At 36.7% G+C, this 11,466-nt stretch overlaps 1 protein-coding gene across 1 annotated transcript; it reads right to left on the reverse strand.

Annotated features, from left to right (window-relative positions):
- Positions 1-1,841: 1,841 nt before the first annotated feature.
- On the reverse strand, positions 1,842-8,705 carry IL22 (interleukin 22). Its single transcript, XM_075205986.1, has 5 exons — positions 8,526-8,705; positions 6,627-6,692; positions 5,246-5,389; positions 5,082-5,144; positions 1,842-1,948 (listed from the first exon to the last, which is right to left on the reverse strand). The coding sequence occupies exons 1-5, from the start codon at positions 8,703-8,705 to the stop codon at positions 1,856-1,858; spliced, it is 546 nt and encodes a 181-aa protein (XP_075062087.1). The 3' UTR covers positions 1,842-1,855.
- Positions 8,706-11,466: the final 2,761 nt, after the last annotated feature.

Genomic DNA, 11,466 nt, shown 5'->3' on the forward strand with positions numbered 1-11,466 from the left:
ATATTAGAAAGATGTAACGCTTACAATTAATGGTGTTGTCCATTTTTTGCAAATCCTACCAAAATTTACTTCACCCCCATCCACAGGAGATGCTAGGAACTGAAACATGCTGTGAGCACACACTGAGATGGTGGACTGAGCTTGTTCACCTTTCTTCAAAAGTGCTTAACATTATAGATATACCAAACGCTAGATTTGGTAGAGTGTTCTGACCAAATCCAGTCATTTTTCTAAGGGTTTCACCTCAGTTGAATCCATTATCATCACCAAACCGAATCCGAAGTGAACAATTACATGACACACAAGAAAGTTACATTAATGATATCCATTAATCCTATGGTGTGTGTCCACACATGTCATAGCATCAATTTTAACCAGTCTGTTCAATAGAAGGCACTGATGCAGTCATGTCACATATGCACCATAGGATTATATGGTAGAGTAGAATGTAATTTTTTTTATTTACTTGCTGCCCTGCCATGCAGAGGGTCAGTCAGCCACAGGGCTAACCTTGGGAGAGTAGATAATAATTAACATTGGTAAAATTTAAAGGGAGTAGAAGAACAATGGTGACAGCGGAGGACAACAAGAAGTACTGGGAAAGAGGAGGACAAATGCTTGCAAAAATACTTTCAGAGGGGGAGAAGACAAATTGCACTGGCAACATACATACAGGGAAAGGAAGACAAGTTATTTTTCTCAGAAAAAGATAATTTTTACAGTGCACATAATTAGTGTAATGGTTGTTAATTAATTAGCAACAAAGATAAACTGTAAACATTTTTCATGACAGACCTCTAAGGAAACATGTGGGATGTTCTGAGTAGTTATTTTCTTCCTGGAGTTTAAATCAAATCAGCCACAAGTCTACTGATTGGTACATCTTTAATTTGAAACACAACTAAATTATCAGAATATGAAGTCTGGAGGTAAACCATTCAGCCACCCTCCACTGCCCAACTATTGACACTTTAGTAAATTGACCTTTATAATTTAGCCAGATACCCTCTCCCTCCCATCTGCAATATGCCAAGCCCCATTTGTCCACAGGAAATCGAGACTATCCTATAAAAAACAGGGCGACAAACTGAGTTCACTGGCTGGTACTGACTGGTACTAAATGTGACCTATCTATGGTGATCTGGAATAAATTGCCACTCATGTCATTCAGATACTGGTTTATTGTTACCATTTCTTCAACACAACTGTAATTTTCAACACATTGTTTTAACATCAAACTACAAATAAATTAAATAAAATAACACTTAGTGCCCTTCCTTAAGGTACCCATTATGTAGGATACTTTATATTTAAAAAGTATTAAAATAATACAGTTACGGTGCACGAACATGTGACACAAATACAAAAGTCTTTGTATAATAGCCATTTACAAATATGCAACAATGTGGGCCAGCATTGCAAGTACCATTTTGTGATGTTGTATATGAACAAATGCTCCAGGTCAAAAATGGCAGCGCAAATAACCCTTAGAGACTGGGCAAGGCTTAAAGGTAACAAATGCGTTATCAGGGTGCATTTAATCCCAGGATAATTACACAAGGGCTATCTGTCAGTCGGAGCTGGGAGCAATGTGGGTGCTACAGAATGAGCACCAACAAATCCCTGAAAATGTATTTAGAGTTGATTTTATTTGAAATTACACAATCATGTCTAGCTAATCTCAGCTCTAGATAAAAATTTGCCTTAACACATATAATCTTGTAATGATGGGAACATATTATACAACTCAATGTACATTTGAGTCAATCTAAATCTAGGAGATATAGAATAAAACAAATTGTAATAGTCAGTACATTAATGAATTGACTGTCTTTCCTTCATATTATTTGTACAATTAGAGTTTTTGCTCTTGAAAAGCACATTTTTTTAAGCCATGAAATAGCAAGTCCAGCTCTCCAATTGCTTTATTCTTTCCATCTGGTCCCAGCTGCACAAGAAGAAAATTTGAGATTCCATAAGTAAAAGAAAACATTGTATTTTGTATTGTGATTAGTTAAAGTGATGAATTTAATTTATCAGCTTCAAGATTTTTCTTCTTGAGCTTTTACTAAATACAATCATCACATCATGTCAGTGACAGACATCTGGTGCAGTCATGGGGCCAGAAACTGTTTAGTTCAGTTCCTGGATCTGTGAAGTTGACAAACAGTGTTCAAGACTGAATCATGTTAAATCCGAAAACACTGGACTAATTTCATATTGTCAATGGAAATCTCAGTCATGTCACCATGTACAGTCATTAGTGATTTCCTTCAGGCAGACAGGCACAGTAGGTTACATGGGATAGATGAATTTGGGACCCCATGCAAGGGGTTTCTTTTGGATCCATGTTATAATGAACCTAATAGTGAATGCTTCAGCAGTTACTAATAGATTGAGTTTGCATTGGAACTTTTAGTAATAAAAATAGGGCAGTCGTATGTAAGCCTCTTATGACTAATATATGGTATCTCCCAGTTAAAAATGAAGTAAAAATGGGAAAAATAAAGATTAAAAATCAAGATAAATATATGTCTGTTTCTTTCCCTACTATCTACTTTTCTCCAGGTTTCACCTAATCTTTCATGAGTTTACCACTGGTGAATAATTTCACCAGCTTTCTCCTGGTAAAAGTTTCCCCATGCAAAGCACAGCCACCATCTCAAGGGAAGCTTTCACCGGGAGAAATCCAGTCACATTTTAATGGTAAATTGCAGCATTATTAGATTTTCTATCTCTTCTATAAGCGCAATAGAAACTCTAATTTATGGCCCTATATAGCTAAATACACTCATGAGGCCTTGGTAAAAAAAAAAGTACGCATATTTGGTATCACTATCCTGAGGAGAAATGGACTAATACATTTCAAGATAATTTTTGGGGATTATGGAAAAGTATAATTTTCATGATGTTTCTCTGTTATTCCCCAGCTTATGGACATAAAATAAAGAGTATACATTATTAAAAGAAATCACTAGGAGCCTGAGTCATTAAGGCGCGCATACTGAGCACATCGTGCAGGTGTTTGCAATGGCTCGTAAATCGGCTCTGTATACTCCCGAAGTCAGCAAGGTGCGGATCTCAAGATACGTGTGGTGTTGACTATGGGTGTAGGTTCCCTCTGCTGTATTACACCAGACACTGCAGGATGCGTACAATACGATTGTGGAATATGAAATCTCAAAAAAACGCAGAGAAAAAAAAAAATATTAATCAATTAATGTTACCTGTCAATAATATAGTCATGTATGATTAGAAATGGAAATTGTATAAAAAGAAATTAAACATTTTTTTTCCGTTGAAAAACATTAGGGTTAGGCTGTCCTTATTGTCTCCTGCACATAAAATAATTTTTTACAGTTGCTCCTGAGTGCAGACACATGTTATAGCATGCATATGATACTGACCCAGGACTTAGACTAGACCCTTAGCTGGTGCAAGAGATACGGCAGTAAAACAAGAGACTTCCACACATGCAGAGTTTCATTCCAACGTGGCTGCATTCGCTTGAGTTTGGCACGCCCAAAATTTGTATCGAGTACGGGCACGCGCCCCTTCCCTGCCCTTTTCACTCCCCGAAATCCTAGGCCGTCGTAACTGTCATTTGTGTTGGCATATGCAGCGGACTTTCTTTCGTTGGCGGCCGAGTGTCTTCAATCTGGGCATGCGCAGAATGGAATTGCGTACGATCAGGGCCGGATTACCCATAGGGGTAACTGGGCTACAGCCCAGGGGCCTATGGCATCCAGAGGGCCCTTGAAATTGCTCAGCTGCAGTATTGATCGGGCCCCCAGCCCGATCAGTGCTGCTGAGCACTTTCACTGCAGTACTTCCTCGGCGCGCTGTATTCTCCTTACTGAGGAGATCTCGTGAGTCTCACTCTTACGAGATCTCCTCAGTAAAGAGTGTACAGCAGCGCGCCGAGGAAGGAGGAGAAGGTGTAAGTTCCGGGAAGGGGGGGGGGGCGGCTCGGATCACAGGGGGGGGGGGTTGGGGCGGCTCGGATCACGGTGGGGAGGCCCTCACGGGGGAATGGAGGCCCCCTTAGCCCAGGGGCCTCCATTCCCTTAATTCGGCCCTGCGTACGATACGCATAAAAAACAGAGATCCAATCCTTAATGACTCAGGCCCTAGATGTCTAGATGAAAACCATTTATAATTTGCTTGGGTAGAATTAATACTAGAATGTAATTCCCGACAAAGCCAAAACAATGTAAAGCCATGAAAATGGGACATAGAGCGTCTTAATGGGGTTAAGCCATGTATTTATATAATTTAGTTTTGGATTTGGGGAGTTTTGTTATTATTATTGTTATCATTATTATTATTATTATTATTATTATTATTATTATTATTATTTATATAAAACCAGAAGACAGCGGTATACAATTGTGGAAAAATAATAATAAAACAAAAGTAGGTATTAATAGACAAAGAGGTAAGAGGGTCATGCTCACAAGCTTCAGTTGTTTATTTTTTATTGAACTTTATTTTTAAACTTCTTTGCTGTGCTCATTTTATTGAATACAAATGTTTTTGGAAAGCAACTTTGTCTCTTATCCCAGGGTAACAGAAATAAATGATAGTCAGATGATAAATACATAGCATATACAAGCCAAGAATCCCTTAAAAGGTGCAACATGTACATAATCTAACAATAAACCGTGGTTACTTCTGAGAATACGTTTTTGTATACAGAGCCGCCACTGTATTTTGTATTATCGGTGTAATCCCATCAGCCCATTATTATAATATAGCAGCTATTCTTCAAGCTCAAACAAAGAATTAGCTTTGAAGGAGACATGTGGGAGTTGAGTATTCCCTATGCAAGGTAACGAGTACCATTAATTGGACCACTGCCTTGCTCATACTGTTGTCATGTGGGGCAATCAAATAGAGAGTAAAATTAGGTAGATATCTCCTTTAATATCTGTCAGACAATTTATCTTTACCAACATCTATAAATCTATAAACCCTAACCCTCTGTGGGATTTTCTTTAATTTGGTTTTGAATCATGTTTGTTCTGGTGAAACAGCTAACACACTTATGTTTGTATGCATTAAAGGATATTTGTACGTACCATTTTAATTTTGTTATTAATGACTTCGATGTTCCTGTTAACTTGCTCTTCATTTTTTGACTTCTGCAAGGCAAAATAACTATATTAAGTAAATAAATAAAATATGTAGTGTCTCTTCTTCATGCAAAAGGACTACATCCAGAATACATTGATCTAGCACTTACACACTTGGCCAAACCTCTATCCACAATTCCTAAGAAGGTAATAGCATCTTCCATATGCTCATAATTCTGATCGAATCCATCAAAAATCATGTTCTCCATAATGTACCTTACAATTTTCCTCATCAAAAAGCAGTGATCATTTTCCTATAGAAAATAAAAATCAGTAAGAACAAATGCTTCTAAAAACTTCACATTACACATTACTATATACATCACTGAGAAAAGGTTCAGTCATTTCAATAAACAATAGTATAATGTACAGCATTTACACAATTATACAAGTTTGTATATAGAAGTGGGTTTGACTCCACGATTATCTTGCATTAGTGTGACCGGAGCCTGATATCCCTGCTATGGTTTATTAGAAATCATGCTTCTTCCAATTTTTAACTCTCAACCTTTGACTTCCTGCTCACCTCCATTGCCCTACACACAGCATGACACAGTCATATGCCTCTCTGCTTCACTAACATAATTACATTAGTGGACAGGTCTCTGCTTCCCACAAGATCAGCGCACTCACTGCAAGAGTCTGAGCTGCTGGGAACATTCTGATGTCCTCATTGGCTAATAAACAGGATGAGTAGAGATGAAGATTGAGTACAATAAGGTTCTCATTCCATAGTCAAACACACGTTAAAAATTACACATTTTCTTTGGTACTTGGTATGAATTGTGGGTCTGTGATAGTTTTAAATCTATGGTACATTAGCTATTTTCTTACTGAAAAATGGTGCAGTTCAGAATCAATCTGTGTTCATTTAATGTAAGTGTTCTATAGCAAATTCTGCAGAGTAGGCTGCAGATGACTATGTTGAGAGATCCCAACATGATTTCTAATCACAATCTAGTCCAGTGTCTGAGTACCAGCCACAGGAGCGCACAGCTTTGAAGGGGTGTTTTTTACTGAATTGGAAGAGGGCTGTACTTGGCAGAGCACTTCTTAACATAATATATGTGCTCCAATGACGAGCTGTGTAAGAAAATGGAACAGTTTTACAGAGGGAGAAAGAGAGTCACTATTTAAAGTGGCTCGCAGAGGAAAAGAAAAAGGCCATCTGTGTTAGGTCAAGTTTAATACCAAGGGCTGGATTTACTAAACTGCGGGTTTGAAAAAGTGGAGATGTTGCCTATAGCAACCAATCAGATTCTAGCTGTCATTTATTTAGTACAATCTACAAAATGACAGCTAGAATCTGATTGGTTGCTATAGGCAACATCTCCACTTTCTCAAACCCACAGTTTAGTAAATATACCCCCAAGTTTATTTATACACAGCCTACTTGTAGCAAGCTATTTCTATATACCATCTATCAGTTTAATGACATGCTGTTTGCTTTCACTTTTGGAAATATGTGTAATGTACTTTTCTCTTTATTACCGAAATGTTCAGGAAAATATAACTTCCAAAAATCTTGTTGTCTGTATCTCTATCCAGTAAGCGCGCCTGTGGTAATGCAAAGTAAAGTAAATTAGAGCATGTGGTTAGAGAATAATCTGTTGACCTAGATATTTTAGATAGTATAGTCTGGCACATCATAATTCTTATAAAACATTTCATGACATTTAAAATATTTTGATTTAATACATTACCTATATTAATGATCTTAAAGAGGCTTTCCACTTTAAGATTACATAAATTATTTGGATTCTACATGCCATCTTGCAACTTTTGCTAAATACATTTACAAACCACCAAATATGTGGGGGTTTCAAAACATTACTATATGTACAGACACACTTGACTGTCCACCTTGCATATAACAAGCACTTACCGCACACCTTCATTCCAGATTTTTTAATTGCCTCTTTCAAAGTACTCTGTATGACATTTTGTGTGTTTAAATGCTTAGATTACATTGGTCAATGGGCACTTAAAATGTATTTTCTCATGCAAAGTGTTCCTGGAAAGTGCATAAGATATCCCACTGAAATTATAGGCCAACCCCTGCAGTGGTATAGCTAAAAGCCACTTGGGTATGGTGCAAAAACTGAACTGGGCCCCTCACCCTTAATTACAACCACCACAAAGAGCCTTTGCAGTGCTGCCTGAATTACTGGGTATTCTAGAATTAGAAACCCCTATAACTAAATAGCTAAACAAGCCATGCTCTGCTTCTGTGATCATAAGGAGACCATGCAGCATATAGGTGTATTATTTGTGCCCCATGATCCCAGAAGAAGTTGTTAGTACTGCCACCCCTTTTGCTACACACCCAAGGGTGTAACACATTGCCAGGCCTTACAGTACAATTTGAAGGGGGGAGGGTGTACAGCAATGCAGTTCTATCCTTCAGGACCTATGATCTGCTCTGTTTGGGCTTGCAGTTCAGGTCTAATGGGGCTTCATTGCACATGCTCATAAACATAGCCTTAGACTGGTATGTGCGGTCCTCCAGCCTTTAAAAGGGCACAGTGCACTCCTTCATTTGGGTATGTCACGTGACCTTCCTGCACTGTGCAGAGGAGGTCATGTGACATGGAAGTCAGATGCCCCGTTGTGATAAAATCATGGGCTTCGTCGGGAGGGGGGGTGGGCGCAGGTGAAAGCTCTGCAGGCCCCTTCTCCACACTGTATCATTCGCCCAACATCAATTAAATCTAAATCACAACACAAATATCTTGCTAAGCTGGGACTTTAAATGCAATGACATTTTGTTGATAGGTGCCACTGATGAAGAGAAAAATAAAGCGGGTAACTGGGATGGGGTATTAATAAAATGCATGTTATGTGTTGTATTACTAAAATTATACATGGAAATAAGCTTTACTAAACTAAGTGGTGTCATAAAATTAACATTTTGCTGATTGCTTAATTGCTAAAACATTAAATTTCCAAATAAATCTAAATTATGCGCTTAATGCTTATTTAGCCCTTCAAGTCATGACTTAATGTACACCTAATGCTAAATATCAATAAATTACATTTTAAAATGAATATACTTTAAAGGAATTGCTAGACTGGAAACAGCATTCTGTAATCACTTGCAAATGACCACACAACAACATCATATAAGACGTGTTTGCCCCTCCGTAACCGCCTGTGCTTTTAATAGTGTAGCCTTAAAGAGCCACAAGTACAATCTGTACAATATCAGATATATATGGAAAATGAATAGAAAAAAAATGAAGCCAATTAAAGCCTTAAATGAATGCTAGTAACGACAGTCACTTGCACTCCTGCTAAATAAAATAGAGATCAATGTACTTAGGTCTATTCCAAATTCTGCAAATTACTTCCATTTTCTTCTGTAATTCTGAAAAATGTGTTCAAATTTACCTGTTCTGCCAGACTGAAGATATTCCTTCTCATTACTGGCTGAAGAAAATATGATTGCTTAAGTGTACAGTGAGATTGCTTGGCCATAACACTGTTCTTTTCATTGTTCAAAGGAATACCAAGAAGAAGACCAGGGAAGTAGTTGTATAGTAGGAACCAACATGCTGTAAAGTACTGCATGCATGCCTGTAAGGAACACATTGTGAGACTGCAAAATGAAAAAAGAAGATTAATACTTTATTTAGTAAATTGTCAGTTAACAATTGCATAAAGATAATTCTGGTAAAAGAACATACTCACCACCTCCTTATGGGATGATTTATGCAAGTGTAGTAGTCACATGCGTACTATTTGTACTCATTTGGATTTCGATTTTAGGGTGACATCACAAACTAGTGACTTACCACACTGGTTTCTAAAAATCTCCCTTTATTTTATGTCTTATACGCATACAATGTCCTCTCTCTTCATAAAGTGGTTTGAGTTACTTGAAAGAAACCTGTGTGGTTTCTTACATACAAAACTGCGTGAACGCGGATGAGAAAATAGATTTCTGGTTAATAGAGTCCTATACATATTTAAGGTTGTTATTTTTATTTATTTATTTTTTTTAAAAAATAATATTGATTTCTCTGATTTCTATTTATTTGCTTTATTATATGTTCTTTTCATGGCAGGTTAAAATTAATTGCTTTCCTTGTCTCTGCTGTTTATTAGGTAAGCACCTCACTGTAAAGTATAACATAACAGTATACACTAATTGCAGATTATCACATTGTACAAATGTCAGGTGATACATTGTTCCAAATCGCACAGGTTTGGCCAAGCCAAGATAAATATATTACAGGGGAATATTCTTTGAATTTCTACAATTGTCTCAAAGTCTATCAATTGAAGAGTTGCACATTTTTCATGAAAATTACTTATCTAAAAAAGGATATAGTTTTCCAAGGATTAGTTTCCCAATTTTATTTTATTTATATAGCATATATTATTTATATATTCTATTTAATTAACTAAAATATAGTAAAACACAATATTTTTGGGTTGTGACTGATTGTCAAAGGTGGGGAGTTGCGTGGAAGATGTTTTGAATGTGCAAATCTTTTTGCCTTTGCCCATTCTTATATACCTATTGCACTGGGTGGCATGGATGAAAGAACAAGGCAAATAGCGGAAAGAAGAAGTAAAACTGTAGACGAAAAGAGTCCATAAAGTTGTCAGGAAGACAAGCTGAACAAATAAATACAATTTTAAAAAAGGAATTTTAAATGGGGGTTGGCTATTTAATTAAAAGTAAAATCCGCCAAAAAAGCAGTGGTTCAAGGTTCAAATTTGCACCTTTTTGGAGTGGGAGGAGCTCAAAGGAACACTTAAAGATTACAATAACTGAACCAAGGGGGTGTTGTGGTTTATACCTGGAGAAGGTGGAGGTGGTATCCCATATATAGTTGTCACCACCCTTATTTGACTTGCAAGAACCTACATATATGCTAGAGCTAGTTCCAATAATACTGGGATCCTAGGGTGATAGCATAGTTGCCACCTCTGGGGGCCCAACTTAATTAGCTAGCTATCTGCCATTGGCATCATGCTGGCTTAGATATAGCAGCTGTGTGTTTTTATTGTGAGCTGTCTAACAAAGGGCCAACATTTTTTTACCCACCCATGCCCCTTTCCTCTGTTTGATGTAAATAGCCTGACACTGACTGGCCCAGGAGATGTTAACAAAATTCTAGGATACATTTCTCTATAAAAAATGTTATATATATATATATATATATATATATATATATATATATATATATATATATATATATATATATTACAACAGTGACAAAAGACAACGGCGCTCAGTGCAACATCAAACGGTCACGTGAATAAAATTGTGCTTATATAAAAAAAATCACATACTGTAGGCTGCTTCGCTTTATACATCAATTGCAGATATGATACCTAGATAAATACAAAAAGAGAAGCGCCAAACATAGTGTGATACCATCAATACAAAAAAACAAGTGACCATAAAATTTCAGGCTGGTCTCGTACCAAATACAGATAATAAAATCGCTTATCTGAACAATAGTGTCCCTTGGAAATCCCAGAATTATTTCTTGCATAGATTGAACCTTCTGTGTCTTGTTTTCCAAGAACTAAAACTCAATAGGAAATAGCAACATTTCAAGTATACAAAACAATACTTAGATACATTAGATAAAACATTTTAGAATAAAGTATTGTGGACTGATAAAACAAACATTGAACTTTTTGTCCCCAAGCACAAAAGATGTGTTTGGACAAAAACCAGATAAGGCTTTTGGCGAAAATAACTCATTATCAACCATTAAGCATGAGGGTGGATCTATTATGATTTGGGCTAGTGTGGCAGTCAGTGGCACAGGAAACATTGTCCATTTGGAAGGCTGGATTCAGCTAAATAACAAAAATCCAAGAAGTTAATGAACAGGAATTGGATAATATAATAATATATTATAAATATAATATAAAATAAAGAATACATATATAGAAAATTTAAATGTGCTCTAATTATGGAAACACAATTACATTGTGCTCAGGGATCACTTAATTTACATGTGGCATGTGAATGGGACTCACAAAGGTGTCACAACAAGTTATTAAATGATTCTTTAACACAAAGACTAAGATCAGCAATTGCAGGGTTTTACAAAATGTGGAAAAGGTACAAATTGCTCACAGCTGCATTACCTAGTTTGCCGTCCTCACTCCTGGTTCTGCTAGTATCTGCTTGGGCACATGCTCACATCTCTTCCTTTTATTTCTGTTTTTAACATGTTGGGTTTGTGACTGCTGACAATAGGTATTCATGCTATTTCTGTGATAGTCCTCTGCTGTACACTATCTATACAAACTTCTCTTGGAAAATTAATAAGCTTGATTGGATTTCAGTATCATCTCTATA

This window comes from Mixophyes fleayi, chromosome 4 (genome assembly GCF_038048845.1).
Source record: "Mixophyes fleayi isolate aMixFle1 chromosome 4, aMixFle1.hap1, whole genome shotgun sequence".
Lineage (NCBI taxonomy): Eukaryota > Metazoa > Chordata > Amphibia > Anura > Limnodynastidae > Mixophyes > Mixophyes fleayi.

What these genes read in the sequence shown, in the direction of transcription:
- IL22 (XM_075205986.1), bottom strand. Translation starts at nt 8,705, where the DNA reads ATGCAGTACTTTACAGCATGTTGGTTCCTACTATACAACTACTTCCCT. An exon ending in ATATTTTCCTGAACATTTCG is followed by an intron (nt 5,390 to 6,626) that starts GTAATAAAGAGA and finishes TATTTTCTATAG; the next exon opens with GAAAATGATCACTGCTTTTT. An exon ending in TTAATAACAAAATTAAAATG is followed by an intron (nt 1,949 to 5,081) that starts GTACGTACAAAT and finishes CTTCTTGTGCAG; the next exon opens with CTGGGACCAGATGGAAAGAA.